Here is a 19,967-nt window from a genome sequence, read left to right as displayed (position 1 = left end):
TATCCTTGCGTAAGTACGGTGCCCAAAACTGCACACAGTACTCCAGCTGCGGCCTCACCAATGCCCTGTACAGCCGCAGCAAGACCTCCCTACTTTTATATTCAATCCCCCTCGCTATGAAGGCCAGCATCCCATTAGCCTTCCTGAAAGCAATGAGACTGGATATTTTGCTTTTAAAAACTGCTGGAATGCTGCTTAATTTTTAAATCCATCAGACTTAGACCACAAAAGAATAACCAGATGTGAAGCTAGAGGAGTTGTCTTTGACAACTGGCTTCAGTACCTTGGTTAGGGACAAAAACCACCCTCCAGATCCCACCACCTCAAATATCATTCAACAAATCCTGTTAATTAGGTAAAAACATGGACTTGACTAGATACAGCTAAAATACATCCTTCAGCCACTACCCTGTATTACCTTTTGTGTTATATATGGAAGGGTCACAAGAATCAAACCCAGTCAAAAATAAATCAACACTTTGGGATGGGAAGGTCCAAGGAAGAGTAACTTTTCCAAAGCCTGCATCACAATCCTAACTTTTCACCAAAGCATCTTACGAGGAATAGGAATTTAAATGTTTGTCTAACATAATGCACTGCAGTTTATTTTCATCGTCCAAAGTTAGTAATCGAGTTGAAATCCCAGATCATAAATAAGGAGCTCAAACACAACTGGTGCTGTACAATCAAACTTCAGGAGAACGTACTGTCCAATCACTTCATCCACGTTCAAAATCCTGACTTTGGCAGCACCATAATAGGACCGGAAGTGAATTAAAAAAGAGATAGACAACAGATACATAGAATTACACTGCAAGCTAATATTCCTACAGTGTAATCCTGTGAATTTTTGATATGAATTCAACTTTTGCATTTTCAAGTGTTTGCTGTGTGTTAAGTTAGTGTCACGAACCATGCGGGTGTCATCTGCGAGGGCATCTCAACTTGAAACACTGCTTCGTGGTGATGTATAGTTTTGTTCTGGATGGTGCAAAGAGTTAACATGAAATCCCGAGTGAGAATAACCAGCCCAGTCGTTGTGTAACAATTAGTAAAGATTATTTATTAAAGCAAAGACAAAATATACCCAAATAGGACTGTAATACTTTTAAGACAATTAAATATGAATTAAATACATACAGTTTATATCAAAATTACCCCTTGCTCCAAAATATACATCTGCAACTCCTGAACTTGAGACTTTCCCATTCCCAAACAACAGCCAAATTAAATTAAACTAAGTCAAATCCAGCTTCCAGTTACCACACGATACATGGCAGCTAATCAAGTCTTGGAAATAATTTTTCCTGGTGCAGTGAAGATTTTAAACAGTCTTTAAGGTGGTTTCTGCACTATCTTGCTCGAAGACTTCTTAGATGTTAAAATGGCTTCTTGGCTGAAAAACATAGCTCAGACCACTCTAGGGTGGTCTGTTTGTAATTTCACCATGGCTGGATTCGCTATTGGCTGTTCAAATACAGTATGCACCTGTGACCCTGCCTAGAATAAATTGAATGCCTGCAATAAGCAAGGTTTTTACTGCACCTACCACTGCTTCCCCATCTTCAATATACTTTTCAAGCTGATTTTTAGAGTAATAGAATCCCTACAGTGCGGGAGGGGGCCATTTGATCCATCGAACCTTAACCAACAACAATCTCACCCAGGCCCCATTCTTGTGACCCCATGTATTTACCCCTGCCCCTGGCATTAAGGGACAATTTTACATAGCTTATCAATCTAACCAACACATCTTTGGAGCGCAGTGGGGATGGGGGAACGTGCAAACTGCACACAGACAGTGACCCATGGTCAGAATTAGTATTCCTTACTAAAGGGATTGCTCATTTTTCACTGAATGCTGCAAACCAGTACCTTTTCCTTCAATATCCCTTTTCGACAACAAATATCACGAGCCCATAGCATTAAGGATACGCCTGTATCCCATATGATTTTAGGTATCTTCTCCCATTTTATCCCGTCCACTTGGGAATGCTTTACGCACTAATCAGGTGATTCTCCCATCCCACTACACTGATTTTTTAGTGGGGTGGGGGGAAAAAAATCAAGGCTGAGCCTGGGTATGCTTGGGGGGAGGGAGGGGTGCTGAGAGAGCTGGCATTGTGGGGATTGTGGAGCTGGGCAGCAACTGGGAGACCAGCAATGCCGATCTTGGCGCTGACAGATTGGCGCATGTGCAGTGGCCCACTCAGCGCTGTGCTACCAGCTTCCTAGGCAGGAATAGGCCCTGCCAAGTGGTTTCCAACTTGATTTATACTGGTACACTCAGCAGTTCAGTGTGGGAGATTCTTCTCTGAATTCCCTCTGAAAAAACTAATGTAATTTAATCCAGTTTTCATGTGAATTCGACACTTTGAATCTTCTATTGGAGAACTGCCCCCAAAATCTTTCACACATCTGCCATCTGCTGGACACTCTGCTCCTATGCAAGTTGTGCACGTTTTTGTCCCTTGTGTTTGCTCTCGCTCTGTGTACCCATCCGACTGGCTTCACTCGCTCTCCAGTGTCTAAATACATTTTTCCTGGTTTAAGATTGATAACCCCAAGCAAACGACTGTTTAATCTCCTGTATATTGATCGTGTGTGGCCCAGTTTATTGCAGTGAGAATATCTAACCTTTTTTCATGTCTCAATCTTAGCAAACTTATTCTGAGATGAAACCTCCTTGGAATTTCTGACTACTCCTTCTCTTGAAGGCCTGTCCTCTCCCTGCGAATCTCTTGCAGATTCCCAATTTCTAGTATTCTCCAATTTAGAAGTGCATCTAAAGAAAGGCTTCGGTCTATGAACTAGCAGATAAGTTGTCTGAAAGTTCTGCTGCTTGTCTGCTAATTCTAACTTTCTGCTCCTCAACACAAGTTCTGATCATTGTAGGCAACGAGTCTTTAAATTCCTCCAACAAAATTCTCTCCCCAAAGACATCATAAGCTTCTTCTATTTTCAGTGCTTGCACCCACCTATCAAAATTTGTTTAACCCTTTCAAATTCAATGCAAACCTGTCCAAGCTGTTTTCTTACAGCTTTGGTTGAGAGCGTCTGGCATCAGCTCAAAAGCACCCAAAATAGATTTATTTATTGTGATTTATTATTGTCATATGTATTGAGATACAGTGTAAAGTATTGCTTCTTGTGCACTATACAGACAAAGCACACCATTCATAGAACATACAGGGGAGAGGAAAAGGATGAAGTGTTACAGCTGTAGCTAGGACGTAGAAAAAGATCAGCCTAATATAAGGTCGGTCCATTCAAAAGTCTGATGGCAGCAGGGAAGTAGCTGTTCTTGAGTCAGTTGGTACATGATCTCAGACTTTTGTATCTTTTTCCCAGTGGAAGAAGGTGGAAGAGATTAGTCCGTGATGTATGGGATTCTTGATTATGCTAGCTGCTTTTCCGAGGCAGCATAATGTGTAGATGCAGTCAATGGATAGGAGGCTGGTTTGCATGATAGACTGGGCTACGTTCACAACCCTTTGCAGTTTCTTGTAGTCTTAATCAGAGCAGGAGCCATACCAAGCTCTGATTAGAGTCATAGAAGTTTACAGCATGGAAACATGCCCTTCAGCCCAACTTGTCCAAATACATCGGGAAAGATGCTTTCTATGGTGCATCTATAAAAAAATAGTGAGTTGTAGTGGGCATGCTAAATTTCCTTAGCCATTTGAGAAAGAAAAGGCATTAATGGGTTTTCTTAGCTATTGTGTTGGCGTGGAGGGACGAGGACAGGTTGTTGGAGATCTGGACATGACAAACTAGAAGCTTTCAAGCATTTCCACTTCATCCCCATTGGTGTAGACAGGGCCATGTCCTCCACAACTTACTGGTCATAATTCCCAATCTTTCCTCTGCCAAAGATGCACAGACTTAAGTAGCACTACCTACAGTTGAGTTCAAATGTCCTGTGGTCATTTCAGCGGTTTAGCCATTTTCGCAAAAGCATAGAAAAATGTCTCTGCATCCCATTCAACGAATGTGGGGAGAACTTGTACATATCTGAACATCTCCCCACTAGTTCGGACCTTCTTCCCCTGCTGTCTTCGGTATCATTCGATATCTACTACCTGGGTATGACGTAGGAAGTCTCTTTCATCCCTTGCAGCTTGCTGTATTTCCCTCTTAAGTTCCCTTTTTTTCCTCTTGCTCCCATTGGGAAGCTATCTCCTTTTCTCTTTCCTGCATTGCCAGCTTCTTAATTTCTACATTCCTTTATAATTGAAACCTAACTAACTCAATTTCTTCACTTCTTGAAATTTTGAAATATGTTGTTATGCATTCAATTATCTCAGCCTTGTTAGCCCCTGTAGCCAAGATTATTTCCAATTCATCTGCCAGTTTTATCATTTTTTTTGGCACACCTTTCAAACTTGCTTCGGAAAAGTTGTCTACTTCCAGGAAAGATCAAGATAGATCAAGAGTCTTTTGAAGCTTTCTTACTTTAAGTAAGATATTCTCACTGGTTCCACATGGTCCTCACTCTCATTATATTCAAAAAATCCCCTTTATAAAAGGAGGATCCTGGTCAAGAGCGCTCAATTTACTGTCACGAATCACATGGGTGTTTTCTGCGATGACGTCTCAAATGAAACACTGGTTTGTGGTGTATAGTATTGATTTTGGATTGGTATGAGTCACATCAAACCCACAGTGAGAATAACCAGTTCAGTCTTCATGTAACAATTACTAAAGTCTATTAAAAGACAAATACACATAAATAGGACAAATACTCCTAAAAGGATTAACTACATGAATCACTGAACACACACAGTTTATATAGAAATTACCCCTTGTTCTAAAATATATACCTCTATGATCCCTGAACTTCTCAAGACATTCCCATTCCCAAACAACATCCGAATTAAATCAATCAAAAAATCAAATCCAGCTTTTAGTTACCACACTACACAAGGAGAGATGATCAAATCTGGGAACTGTTTTTCTTGTTCCTACAAAGATGCTTAAACTGTCTTATGAAGATTTCTGCACTGCCTTGCCCCAAGGCTTCTTGGATGTTAAAATGGCTCACAGCTGAAGATGTTAAACTGGCCTGCCTGGACGCTAATAATTACTTCTCTTTGATTCTTCCCTCTGTATTTGGGCTGCCTGCAATTCTCGCATTCCATGCCTTTCAAATTTAGCATCTGTATATAAGGACATAAGAACATAAGAAATAGGAGCAGGAGTAGGCCATCTGGCCCTTCGAGCCTGCCCCGCCATTCAATAAGATCATGGCTGATCTGTCGTGGCTCAGTTCCACATTCCCGCCCTCTCCCCATAACCCTTAATCCCCTCTCTTATCAGAAACCCATCAACCCGCGTCTTAAAAATATTTAGTGAGGTAGCCTCCATCACTTCAACGGGCAGAGAATTCCAGAGATTCACCACCCTTTGAGTGAAGAAGTTCTTCCTCAACTCCATTCTAAACTGCCCCCCCTTTATCTTGAGGCTGTGCCCCCTAGTCCTACTGTCCTTTCTGAGCGGGAAGAGTCTTTCCACCTCTATCCTATCCATCCCATTCATCATCTTATACGTCTCAAACTATATCTCCACTAATCTATTGGTTACCTAGGTAAGCTGTTTCCTAATGACAGCTATTTACACCTGACTCTATCTGGATGCCTGCTAATCTCATTACTGGGAAAGGTCGCATCTCATCATCCCACTAGGCAGATCCATGATATTAGCATACTATGGAGGTTATAATAATTAAGGTACAGGTTGTTTCACTGCTTGTTACATTTTTTCCTGCTTATTGACATGGGTGGGATCCTTGGAGTGTTTTGATAAGTCACAAGATCAATTAGCAGTCATGTTTTTAGTTAGCAAGTGCACCTGGTGAGAACAAAAGCCAAAGGACAGCAACAGGGATCAAATGAGTTGAAAAGAAAAGCGCAGAGAAAATGAAACAGCGTTAGGAGGGTGAACTGCAGAGACAGACTAAGTGAAGTGGGTTCCACAGAAGATCCAGTAAAACAGCTGCTGCTTTGTGACTGTGTGCTATAGGCCGTCGGTACACCCATTGAGTCTGTACCAACTCTCCAACAGAGCATCTTACCCACACCCTATCCCTGTAACCTCAAGTGTTTTCTCTGCTAGTCTAAATTGGCACATCTTTGGACTATGGGAGAAAACCAGAGCACCCAGAGGAAACCCATACAGACAAGTGCAAATGTGCACGCAGATGATCACGTAAGGCTGAAATTGAAGCTGAGTCCCTGATACCATGAGGCAGAACTACAAAGCCACTGTACCATGCCACTTGTTTGAGCGTAGTCAGGAATCAAGGGAAATGGCATCACAGAAGGTGAGATTGAAATCTTTCAAGGTTGGTCATCGTTGGAAGTTGTCAAAGTTGGAACAAATTTGAGAGAGAATCCCAAGGCAATGTCTTTGAACGTGAAGATTGGAAACCCTCATGTGAACGATGGAGTTTCCACGAGAATAATGACTCTCAATGTGACTAATGCCTGTTTTGATCACAACTGTCATTTAATGTGTAGCCGTGTGTCCAACAACAGTTTACCTATTAATTCATATGTACTTCATACTTAACTTGAATGTTAGAGATAGATATTACAAATTATTTTATCTTTCTAACCTTGCAAAGTAAAGTTTATTTCTGTTTTGCTCAAAATCTTGGGGCTTTCTTCACTTAGTAATGCCTTGAATCTCATTTATTTTAAAGTGTCATTGGTCCCTAACCAGATCTCAGCAACAACTTGGGGTCTGAACAAGTATTGTAATAACTTCAAAATGAAGCAACAGAAGGGGCACTTTAACTGTAAGGCAAAGTAATTAGGGTAGTAGGGTAGTTAATTTATTCATTTCTCAACTAACAATGGCTATCGTGAGAGATATCAGCAACCAGTAACTTGATGTACAGTATTATATAAAGTTGCAAGGAAATAATGTCAGTACAAGTTTTGATTATCTGTTGACTGTTAGTAAAACTGCAGCATTCAATTCTATAGCCAATAGCACCCAAGTCATTGCATTTTAAAAAGGAAAAAAAGCAGATTTCTTTGGAACAATGCACTATGCCATTAAGAATTCAGCATAGGAGCAAGCCAGCGACAAACCAATCAACATTTTTCACCACTTGACGATTACTGTTATGTGTATCTGAACAAATATGTCATTTTACAAATATTTAAACATTTTATGTTTAATCAGAGGAGACAAAGAAGTTGCTACAATTCTAGCCAGATGCAATAAAAATTCTAACAAATTCTATAGTCTCTCCACCCACAGGGTTAGACAAATCAATCAAGCTGACAAATTCAATAACACAAATAAATTCTACTTTTAACAAAGAGCAGTAATGGCAAATAAAGTCCAGTCATGAATCCTTTAGTCTGAAATCTTGCTTGCATCATGCCAAATGGAGGGGAGGCGGCAAGGAAGAAAAAGAGAAACAGCTGTTGCACTTCTGTTATCAATTTTAAATATTAAGTAATGTGAGTGGACTCACAGAGAATGCAGTCACATTAGGAATGATATTTGTCTAGATTGGTACCATGCAGGAGAGAGTGCGTTGAATGCAACTATCTGAATTCAGACATGCCTGTATACATAAACATCACATTCCCATGGGAATTTATGCACAAAATTCATTTAGCCAACTTGATTAGCTGTCTGTTTGAATACAAGCTAAGCAAAGGGAAACTATCCTGCTGAACGTGCTTGGCAGTGTTTTGTTCTTACAAGGAGAATGCTAATAATTAGGATCCACACTTGTAGGGTTTTTTAAAAAACACTGTTTAAATGAAAGATTAAACAACGTTCATGTACTACATGCGTATCAGCAGGGGCCAAGAAAATCAACATGGACACTGTCTCTCTTCCCATATCAGAGGCAAAACTTTCTAGAAACAGATTATCGGATGGAATAAGAGAGTGGGGAACGTAGAAGATGCAATCCCTTGCCCCCAGAAAAGCACTTCTGTTTTACTACTTGTCATGTACCAAATCTCTGCAAGGGCAAGGTGGTTCTTGTTCAAAGTCTTGCCATTCAACAAAACTCCAAACTACAGATCCTACTCAACAAGATTTTAATAAAAGAGTTCTTTACGCACTAGTCCTGCAGTTGTGTCAAGAAGCACCTTAAGATTAACCCAAGACAGATGATACCTGGCAATATGGCCTTTGACATTAACTACCAGTTTTAAAAATTAACATAAAATGCCTTCAATGTTTTCCCCATATTTTTACAGGTAGACTAAAAACTATTCCCTCATGATGTAAACAGAAAAGTAATTTTATAAATGCTGGAGACTCTTGATGGCTGCCCATTACCTCTGCAAAAAAGACCTATAAAATATAGCTGTTAGCACCTTTGAGATCTTAAGCAGAAAATGTAGAAATTTTGGGAACATTGAAGTCCAAGCAAATCACATTAACATGGTTAATAGCACGTGAAAACATAGACCTGCATTGTCAACAAAACTTAACTGGGGAGAAATGTTCACAAGCTTGGATTATTTTGGAAAGGCATTAAAAATTAAGACATTGAGGGGTCAGACAGTTTAGACAGAAGTGCAAAGGAACTACTATCTCTCTGCAGGTTCCCACCCCACCCCCCCAACTTCTCACTTCCACATAGGAATTTATTTATTTAGCAAATGCAAAGTCTGTGAACCTGCTGGTCCTGGTCCTGCTGTGTTGAGTGTGGATAGGCCTCTGTTGGGTCTGTGGATTGGACACAATTCTATAATGTGGTACATAGAACATAGAACATAGAACACTACAGCACAAACAGGCCCTTTGGCCCACGAGTTGCACCAATCACATCAACACCTATCTATAACCCCCAATCCCATAAAACCCCATATACTCATCCAGAAGTCTTTTAAAAGACACCAGCGAGTTCGCCTCCACCACCACTGACGGCAGCCGATTCCATTCACTCACCACCCTCTGAGTGAAAAACTTACCCCTAACATCACTTCTGTACTTTCCTCCCCATACCTTAAACCTGTGTCCTCCCGTAGCGACCATTTCAACCCGGGGAAATAGCCTCTGAGAATCCACCCTATCTATTCCTCTCAGCATCTTATAAACCTCTATCAGGTCGCCTCTCAACCTACGTCTCTCCAGGGAAAAGAGACCCAGTTCCCTCAACCTAACTTCATAAGGCATGCCTCCCAGTCCAGGCAACATCCTTGTAAATCTCCTCTGTACCCTTTCAATAGCTTCTACGTCTTTCCTATAGTGAGGCGACCAGAACTGCGCACAGTACTCCAAATGAGGCCTGACAAGGGTCTTATAAAGTTGCAGCATTACCTCCCGACTCCTAAACTCAATCCCTCGATTTATGAAGGCCAGTACACCATACGCCTTCTTGACCACCTCTTCCACCTGCGAGGCCGATTTAAGAGTCCTGTGGACCCGGACCCCAAGATCCTTCTGCTCCTCAACACTACCAAGACTCCTGCCCTTGATAGTGTACTCATTCATCCCGTTGGTTCTACCAAAATGGACGACTACGCATTTATCCGCGTTGAAGTCCATCTGCCACTTCTCCACCCAGTCCTGCATCCTATTTATGTCCTGCTGCAACTTTTGCCATCCTTCCAGACCATCCACAACACCACCGACCTTCGTGTCATCAGCGAACTTACTTACCCATCCTTCCACCTCCTCATCCAGGTCATTTATGAAAATGACAAACAGCGTTTGCTCTCTTCAACAGGCATATAGGGAGCTGGTACTAATGTCCCATCTGTGGAGGTTGGCCTGGCAGGGGCCATGGCCTGTCCTGAACCTGTTGAGGGTGGACCACTCTTCCCTTGGAAAGTTGAGACCAAGCAGCTGTTGGGTTTGAGATACTTGTTCGTTGTGTTCAATGATTCCCACTCATTTATCTGGGTAGAATTTGCATTGAAGTCCTTTGATTTTCCAGATCGGCCTTCTTGATGGGAGTTGTACTTTGGGTGGGCTGAATAAATTAGCATGAAGTGGCATGTGGGGAGAGATGGTGGGCATTGCATGTATTTTCTATAATTCTGTGGGTTATTGCAAATCAATGGATATGTGGAGGAGTGATGTTAGCCCAGACAGGAAATGGTGTTGAACATCGTATTCCAGTAATGATACGCATGGCAACATTTCAGCTGGCTGTCAAGTCTGTGTGTGTGTGTGTGTTCGCACACACCAAACAGGGGTGCAGTATTCTGCTACTGAGTGTGAGTGCAGAAGGTCAGAGGAAGGTGGCAGTAGCACATAGGAACGAAACAAAATAAACCTATCACACTCCAATTAAACCTCCCAGTGGTGCCACATTGGTGAAGCTGTAATTACAACACATACAAATTTACAGATTCCAGCGTGAACACTGACATTAAAATGTTACTTATAATGGAAATTTCAACTGAACTTTGTCTGCAACTTCATGAGAATTACATTTAGTCTTGACTCCCAGTGTGTAACATCATAAGAACATAAGAACATAAGAAATAGGAGCAGGAGTAGGCCATCCAGCCCTTCGAGCCTGCCCCGCCATTCAATAAGATCATGGCTGATCTGTCGCTGCTCAGTTCCACTTTCCCGCCCTCTCCCCATAACCCTTAATCCCCTCTCTTATCAAAAACCCATCAACCCGCGTCTTAAAAATATTTAGCGAGGCAGCCTCCACCACTTCAACGGGCAGAGAATTCCAGAGATTCACCACCCTTTGAGTGAAGAAGTTCCTCCTCAACTCCGTTCTAAACCACCCCCCTTTTATGTTGAGGCTGTGCCCCCTTGTCCTACTGTCTTTTTTGAGCGGGAAGAGTCTCTCCACCTCTATCCTATCCATCCCATTCATCATCTTATACGTCTCAATGAGATCTCCCCTCATTCTTCTAAACTGTAACGAGTACAAGCCTAGTTTATTCAGCCTCTCCTCATAGCTCAACCCCCTCAACTCCGGTATCAGCCTAGTAAACCTCCTCTGCACTCCCGCCAAGGCCAAAACATCTCTGCGCAGGTGCGGCGCCCAAAACTGCACACAGTACTCCAGCTGCGGCCTCACCAATGCCCTATACAGCTGCAGCAAGACCTCCCTACTTTTATATTCAATCCCCCTCGCTATGAAGGCCAGCATCCCATTAGCCTTCCTGACCACCTGCTGCACCTGCAAGCTGGGTTTTTGCGACTCATGGCAGATTTGGATAGCTAAATAAGAGCTTGGAATTGTACCTTCATAATCTCTTGATAGGGATGTTCCTTAATTGCAAGGTGACATTCATCAAACACCAGGAGGTTGATTTTGGAGAGGAAAAGGTAGCCCCTCTTCAAGATGTACAAGAAAATGTGGCAAGTCATGACTAGCACCTATGTAGATAACAAAAATTAGGCAGAAAAGGACAATCACAGTTCAGATTTTATGTAAAATGTTAACATGTAGGATATTTACTATGCTGTTGTTTTATATCAGAATATTTATAAACTCAGCATTAGGACTATGGTCTCTAACAATATGTTGAGTCTCTGTTGAAATACCTGCTGTCCAATGAAACTTTTGTTCCATTCTTTGCTTGCCCATGACTCAACGTTTTCCAAGCTGGAATACTCCCCCACCTTCAGATCTGAATGGGTCTTGACAGCTGCTGCTAGTTGAGCCACAGAGGGCGCTAGGAGAGAAGATGCTTTCAGTTACCAACTACATTGCCTTTCTAAGTACATTCTGAACACAAAAATGCCATTTAATAGAGAAGTTTCCAGATTTACAGCTATATAAGTTACCTGAACTAACTGCATCAGACAATGTTTGGTTATAAGTAGGTCTCCTGTTGCTTCACTGAGTTTGTATCCAAGGTGACCTGAATGAAAGGTCCTAGGTTTGATCTTCCCTAAATATTTAAACTGGGACAGCAGTGGGAACGCTACATATTGCTGCATTATACAAAAGCCCTCAACGCCGAGTACAATCGCACTGAGCTACACACACATGGTCATTGGGAGAGGGAGGGGAAGGATGTCCTGCAATTGAATATCTGCTGACAATTATTAGGTGTACTTGATATAATTCACCAAGAAATCAATCCACACTCAAATACTTTCCAGAAGTGCTTATCTGTTAATAATCTATTCTAGCCATCTTTCCTCTTTTGTAACTTAGGAGGTACTGAGACTCTTACACTGTAATCCAATGACATATCAGAGATTGGTGTGTGTAGTTTGAAAAATAAACGCTGGTGATTTATCATAATCAATTTGAAAATAAAAGGGATTGAGTTTACAATATTAAGATTCCTTTTCAGGTGGTTTTCATGGTATGCTTTGCTATGATTATGTGGTGTCGTACTTACCAGAACTAACCAAAAACACAGTCCGTGATCCATTCTTGTTGAACTGTCCCCTGATCTGATGAGATAGCTCCTTTGTAAGTAGCACTGCAATGAAAGTCTTCCCTGAGCCAGTATTTAAACAAACAATAGTATTATGTTCCAAAGCTGCTTCTAGAAGTTCAACCTGTAAAAGATAGCAATGCAATTGGTCCAGGAGCAAGATTAAAACTGATGAAATGTTAATAATTTTTCTTCCAATCTTTTTTGCTTTTCCTCCACACACAAAAGCCTACACTTTTTGCAAGAGCCTGAACAGCTACTGCAAATAGTGGGCATTACACAAATTGGGCCAATAGTGTCCCAAACAAAGCGGACACAGTAAGAAATCTCACAACACTGGGTTAAAGTTGTCAATGTACCTGGTGCATCGTGTCAGTTGAAGGTCCTGTGCAGTGAAGAGGTCTTCACTGACCCTCACAGGACCTGTGATTATCCCTCTCTCCATTCACACTGTTTGTACCTGTAAAAACTCGCATTGCAACCATTCTTCACATTCCAATCTGGAAACATCTTGCAATTATGTCTTTGTTTGTACATGCTATGTTTGTGAACCTACCTCCACTCACCTGATGAAGGAGCAGCACTCCGAAAGCTCAAGATTCCAAATAAACCTGTTGAACTTTAACGTGGTGTTTTGAGGCTTTCTACTGTGCTCACCCCAGTCCAACGCCAGCATCTCCACATCACAGCAAAGTGGATACAGTCTGAGTCCACGAGTTTGAGAAGATTAACAATTTCTACACGTGTTTACTGTTTTTCAAAAAAACACATACCTGATATTTCCTTGGTGTAAAAATGTTATCATGTATAGCTTCCTGCTGCCACGGCAATCCAAAAAAGGGACCCATTGGTGATGAAGCAGGTGTCATGAGCTGTAATCCTGCCATGCTTAGGTTTCACAATGCGGTCTTTTCATTCATCCAGTGTCTCTGTCATTTCATATGCTCCAGCAAAGTCTGAGAAGTAACCAACCAAAGAGTTAAGTTGCATCGTCTAAAGAAAGCTTCTTTGCAATTCCGAGGACATCAAATACAAACTTCAAAATTGAGAAATATAACTTTATTTGACCCTAATTGTTTCCCCTCTCTCCCAAGTGTTGACTCTTGCTACAGTGTTTCCATAAACACGATACAGAAACCGAGTAATCAATGATGGGAATCATAGCCAAGCCTAATCTCAAATTCATCCAACATCTTAGAGGAAACTGATAGTCTTAGAATCCTACAGTGCAGGAGGAGGCCATTTGGCCCATTGAGTCTGCACCGACCACAATCCCACCCAGGCCTTATCCCATAACACCGTGCATTTACCCTAGCTTGCCCTGTCAACACAAAGGAGCAATTTAGCATGACCAATACACCTAACCCACACACCTTTGGAGTATGGGAGGAAACTGGAGCACCCAGAGGAAACCCATGCAGAGACAGGGAAAATGTGCAAACTCCACATACGCAGTGACCCAAGTTGGGATTTGAATCCAGGACCCTGGTGCTGAGAGTCAGCAATGCTACCCACTGCGCCGCCCATCTATTCTTGTCACTTTCTCGCAGCAGAATTCAACAGATCCTTTCCTGACCTCCTCTCTTCTTCCTGTAGTCCACAGAAATGGTAGATTTTTTAGCCCACTTAACACTACTTTCCCTCAATAACTACTCACTCCAAATCTGAAGCTAATTCTACTGATAACAGAATGGTGGAAACCCATCCCAATTGTTACTGCACGGCCAAACAAGTCTCAGTGGAACAATTCAAATGAAAGGAAAAACAGCAGTATGCCATGGGCAATAATCTTTTAATCCTCAGGCTCTATTTCCATCTCTGGATCATTGTTTCACAGATTGGTCCAATTAACCATGACCTTTCAAAAAAAAAACAGTACCAAGATGGTACGAAAGAGATTATTCTGGCATCATTGGCATGGAACAGCCCAATGTACTGTGGTTATTCAAGGACGTAACTAAACTAAACTAGTGACGGTATAACTGGACATTTAAGAAACCAATTTACAAGGCCCCAAAGGTGAGCTGCTTAAAAGTTGAGTCTTGTGAAATTAGTAGCAAAATTGCCTTGACACATTTGCAAGTGCCTTTTAAATCTGAATTTAGAAAACAATCTTCAACATGTTTATGCTGGAATCACAGAATGCTAAGAGGAAAACAAAACAGGCCATTCACCCTTTCAAGTTTATATCTATGTACCCCAAATTTTAACCACACTGCATTCAAATTGATTTATTTTAAAGTAAATAGGTTCATTTTTTGCAATCTGTGATCAGTGCAAACAATCTACCCATTATTGAAATTTTAACAACCATCATAATCTTGGGCCTCCAAGTCACCTTTAACCCTCTCCTGCTCCAGCAAAAAAAGTAGTTTTTAAAATATCTTTACAGTATGCTTCCATTGTTCAAAATACCCAGGCTGGCCCTACATGAACGAGGATAAAGCCTAGCCTCACCACGTGAGAACAGATAAAATTTATGAGCATGTGAGGGGCAGCACTAACAATCAATAAAAGTATAACGAATTATATTCAGCAGGTGGCTGGAGGCACTCAGTCCCTTCTGAAAGCATAAATTCTGGCTCTATGTAATGTTATTGTAAACCATATTTTCATGGTACTTAGGTTTTAATACTTTCATCGCGTCATGTTTATTTCTTTAAGAAAATAAAATTCATTAGGATCAAACATACTAGAAATTACTCCGATGTTAATGGATCCATCTAACACTGCTATTTTAACAAAAGTATTAATTTGTTCAGTTAAAATAACTCTATTACGTTAACAAAGAGGGATGTCACAAACATGTTGAGCATTTGTGGTGCTATGATAATCAGAAGTAAAAGATTTTAAAATCAAGATCTAAAAAGAAAAGGAACAGCAAGTTGATGTTTGGGTGCAATCCTGTATTATAACCTGGCTTTAAGGTTTGGTTTATATGATGCAACTGACTTTAAGAACATAAGAAATAGGAGCAGGAGTAGGCCATCTAGCCCTTCGAGTCTGCCCCGCCATTCAATAAGATCATGGCTCATCTGAAGTGGATCAGTTCCACTTTCCCGCTCTCTCCCCATAACCCTTAATTCCCTTGTCTGTCAAAAACCTATCTACCCATGACTTAAATATATTTAGCGAGGTAGCCTCCACCACTTCAACGGGCAGAGAATTCCAGAGATTCACCACCCTTTGAGTGAAGAAGTTCCTCCTCAACTCCAATCTAAACTGCCCCCCCTTTACCTTGAGGCTGTGTCCTCTAGTCCTGCTATCCTTCCTAAGCGGGAAGAATCTCTCTACCTCTACCCTATCCATCCCTTTCATTATCTTATATGTCTCTATAAGATCCCCCCTCATCCTTCTAAACTCCAACGAATACAGACCCAGTCTATTTAGTCTCTCTTCATAGTCCAACCCCCTCATCTCCGGTATCAGCCTAGTGAACCTCCTCTGCATTCCCTCCAAGGCCAAAATATCCTTGCGCAAGTGCAGCGACCAAAACTGCACACAGTACTCCAGCTGCAGCCTCACCAGTGCCCTGTACAGTTGCAGCAAGACCTCCCTGCTTTTATATTCTATCCCCCTCGCTATAAAGGCCAGCATACCATTCGCCTTCTTGATCACCGGCTGCATCTGCAGACTGGGTTTTTACGACTCATGCACAAGGGCCCCCAGGTCCCTCTGCACCCTAGCATGCTGCAGTTTTTCGTCCTTTAAATAGTAATCCCTCCTACTATTATTCCTGCCAAAGTGGATAACCTCACACTTGCTAACATTGTACTCCAGCTGCCAGGTCCTTGCCCACTCGCTCAGCCTATCCAGATCCCTCTGCAGACTTTCCACACCCTCTGCACAATTTGCTTTTCCACTCATCTTTGTGTCATCAGCAAATTTTGTCACCCTACACTCAGCCCCCTCCTCCAGATCATCTATATAAATGGTAAATAGCTGAGGCCCCATCACCGAACCCTGCGGCACTCCACTAGTCACCAACCGCCAATCAGAATAGCACCCACTGATACCAACTCTCTGCCTCCTATTAGACAACCAAACCTCTATCCACGCTAACACCTTACCCCCAACTCCATGCACCCTAACCTTCTGAAGCAACCTTTTGTGAGGCACCTTATCAAACGCCTTTTGAAAATCTAGAAACACCACATCCACCGGTTCCCCTCTGTCTACCACACTAGTCACATCCTCATAGAGTTCCAATAAATTCGTCAAACACGACTTCTCCTTAACGAATCCGTGCTGCATCTGCTCTATCAAACCATTCCTTTCCAGATGCCTCGCTATTTCTTCTTTGATGATGGATTCAAGCATTTTTCCAACTACAGACGTTAAACTAACAGGCCTATAATTCCCTGCCTTTTGTCTGCTACCTTTTTTAAACAGCGGCGTAACATTAGCCGTCTTCCAATCTTCCACCAATTCTCCGGAATCCAGTAAATTTTGGTAAATAATCACTAAGGCATCCACTACCACCTCTGCCATTTCCTTCAGAACCTTGGGATGCATTCCATCCGGTCCTGGGGACTTGTCCACCATCAGTCCCATTAGTCTATCAAGCACTACCTCAGTGACAGTAACCGCATTCAGGCCCTCAACTCCTACCATCCTTCTATCTTTAATATCCGGCAAACTATTCGCGTCCTCCTCCGTGAAGACCGAGGCAAAAAACTTACTTAAGGCCTCAGCCATTTCCTCATCTCCCACCACTAAATCCCCCCCTCATCCTTTAAGGGTCCAACATTCACTCTAGCTAGCCTCCTCTTCTTTATATATTTGTAAAAACTCTTACTGTCGTTTTTTATATTTAGTGCTAGTTTAGCTTCATAGTCTATCCTTCCTTTCTTTATCAACTTCTTAGTCAATCCTTGTTGATTTTTAAACCTTTCCCAATCTTCTAATCGCCCACTACTTTTAGCCACTCTGAATGCATCAGCTTTTAATTTAATACTCTCCTTTATTTCCTTAGATAACCACGGCTGGTTATCCCTTCTCCTACATTCCTTCTTTACCATCGGACTTTATCCTTCCTGAAGCTACTCGAGAATAAAAAATGCTTGAAATAAACATTTCCTTAATCAAATAATTCTCCCACCTGCCTCTGAATTCACATGGAGTCAGAGAGAGATACAAGTGGTGATCCAGATTTGGAATGAACGTAGAATACATTGCTAGTTAGGGTTATTGTGTGGGTTGTAAAATTATTTCATTGAAGGCAGTTCTATTCATTATAGAAATGCTGCTAAAGCTTAACTACCAGGATCTAGTTTGACCAAGTTATTCTAACCTTGTGCAGATAACTAGAGGGGATTATTGAACCAATATGAAAAATGTTAAAAAGAAAAACTGATGCATTGCAGCAGGCACGGAGACCAGCATCTCCCAAATCCATGTCCATCTCACCCAAAATACATTGAACTCGGTAGCATTCTGTTCTCCTGGTTCCATTGTTACCTACTCAACCATAGCCAGAAAATTCCTGAAATGGCTTCTCTTCCCATTTCTGCAATTATCTGGTGGATCGGCAAGGATCTATCCTTAACCATCTGGTATTTCACATGGACCATTTCCACACACAAATGCATCATGATCTATTAAATAGCAGAAGAGGATTAAAAAGCTGTATGATCTATTTCTGTCCCTGGGTTCTGAAGCAGTCTTTTCTCTTTGCAGACACTAAGTGGTTAGTCTACATTTTCACAGCATGCCAGATTACCATAATCAATTTATTCAATACAAACCATTTTGCTAAGGGCCCAATCCACCACGTGATTAGAAATTGGGTACTGATGGTAAATGGACAATGCTTACAGGACAGCTGAAGACAATAAATTATCTAGAGCAGACCCAAGATTAGTAATAGCATCAAAACAGCTCAGTCAGGCACAAGTCAGGAGTGTGATGGAATACTCTCCACTTGCCTGGATGAGTGCGGCTCCAACAACGTTTATGAAGTTCGACACCAATCTAGACCATGCAGCCCTGCTGATTAGTACGCCTTCTGCAAATCATCAATCCTCCACTACCAATTAACAATGGCAGCATGTGTATCATCTACAAGATGCACCGCAGGAACTCAGCAAGGTTCCTTGGCAGCACCTTCAAAACTCACGACATTACCAGCTAGAAGAGGAGCAGCAGATGTATGGGAGGTTCCCCTTCAAGTCACTCACCATCCTGGCCTGGAAATATATCACCATTCCTTCAATGCTGCTGGGTCAAAATCCCTTACAGCGCTGTGGGTATACCTACACCTCAGCTCACCATCTCGTCTGAAGGGCAATAAATGCTGGCCTAGCCAGCGAAGGCCACATTCTGTAAATTAATTTCTAAATATAAAATTGGTTGCCCTAATCATCATTTCAATTTATGTCTGCTGGTCACAACTCTCCAATTTAGTTTAAAGATATGATCAGAATTTTCTTCATTTGAACAACACAAAAGTGCATCATCAGCTCAAACTAGACACCATGCTCCAAATAAGGTATAGCTGGCATCACGTAAATGCTTGGCCACATTTTCATCAGTTCCATTTTGCAAGGTTTAGTATATAATCAGCACTCAAAATATATATCTCTTACAGTGTGAAACAGGAAAATTTATAATAGAGAACAAGGAAATGGCAGAACAATTAAACAACTATCTTAGTTCTGTCTTCAAGGAGGAACAAACAAATAACTTCCCAGACATGCTAAGAAACCATGGGTGCAGTAAGAATTGAAGGTAAATAGCATTACTAGAAAAACAGTGGAGAAATAATAGGAATGAAAGATGACATATCTCCAGGGTCTAATAAACAACATTGTAGGATATTAAAGGGGGTGGCCATGGAAACAGTGGTTGTGATGGTTGTCATCTTCCAAAATTCTGCAGATTCTGGAACAGACCCTGCAGATTGGAGAATTGTGGGTATCAAATGTAACCCCACTATTTAAAAGAGGAGGGAGTTCTGATGCGCCACAGCCAAAAATCACACCGACTCCTCAGAAGACAAACACGGGACACAGTGGACAGAGTACCCTTCGTCATCCAGGACTTCCCCAGAGAGGAGAAGCTATGACATCTTCTCCGGAGCCTTCAAGTGTCATTGATGCATGCCTCATTTTCATTGTTTTTGCATATCAATAACTTATCCACCAAATAAAAAAAATTCATAAAAATGTCTCATGATGTCATTCCTTCAAACTTTGAACCGAGTACCATTACAAATTCAGCCTAATTATCCATGCTCAAATTGTGCTCCATTTTACCACTTACATTTTCACAGACGTCTACATTTGTCCTGTTTGCGTTAAATGTTAGCATCGTGAGATCTGTATCCTTGGCATGATCACATCATTGTTCAATTTTCAATTCCTGATTTGGTGGAGAAAAGAAAAAGTGAAAAGGAAAATAAATTATTTAACTTGTAATATTACAAGTCACAATAAAGCAAGTAAACCAAACAATTTTCACTTCTTAAAATACTTTTGGTCACCTATTCTCATTTTATAGCTACACCATATATTCTCCGGGAAGTAATGTGCACATGAATGCAAGAATGCAACAAAAGCAAAAATGCCCTGGAAAGAGTGGACAGGTTGCCTGGTCTGAATGGCTTGCATTCCCAGTTGC

The 19,967-nt window shown here is 41.5% G+C and overlaps 1 protein-coding gene across 2 annotated transcripts in view; it reads right to left on the bottom strand.

The window, feature by feature from the left end:
- dicer1 (dicer 1, ribonuclease type III) overlaps positions 1 to 19,967 on the bottom strand; it is a 120,565-nt gene that overhangs the window by 70,344 nt on the left and 30,254 nt on the right. For both annotated transcript variants that reach the window (XM_080202187.1, XM_080202188.1), the window contains exons 3-7: positions 19,611 to 19,709; positions 13,121 to 13,303; positions 12,309 to 12,471; positions 11,500 to 11,630; positions 11,197 to 11,331 (exon numbers count right to left, since the gene is read on the bottom strand). In XM_080202187.1, the coding sequence (XP_080058313.1) occupies positions 11,197 to 11,331; positions 11,500 to 11,630; positions 12,309 to 12,471; positions 13,121 to 13,234 (543 nt within the window). In that variant the 5' untranslated portion in view covers positions 13,235 to 13,303; positions 19,611 to 19,709. The remainder of the gene's footprint in view (positions 1 to 11,196; positions 11,332 to 11,499; positions 11,631 to 12,308; positions 12,472 to 13,120; positions 13,304 to 19,610; positions 19,710 to 19,967) is intronic.

This window comes from Carcharhinus amblyrhynchos, chromosome 14, assembly GCF_965287045.1.
Source record: "Carcharhinus amblyrhynchos chromosome 14, sCarAmb.v2.hapA, whole genome shotgun sequence".
Classification (NCBI taxonomy): domain Eukaryota; kingdom Metazoa; phylum Chordata; class Chondrichthyes; order Carcharhiniformes; family Carcharhinidae; genus Carcharhinus; species Carcharhinus amblyrhynchos.
The sequence above is the reverse complement of the archived record's forward strand: the minus strand, read 5'-3'. Positions and strand labels throughout refer to the sequence as shown.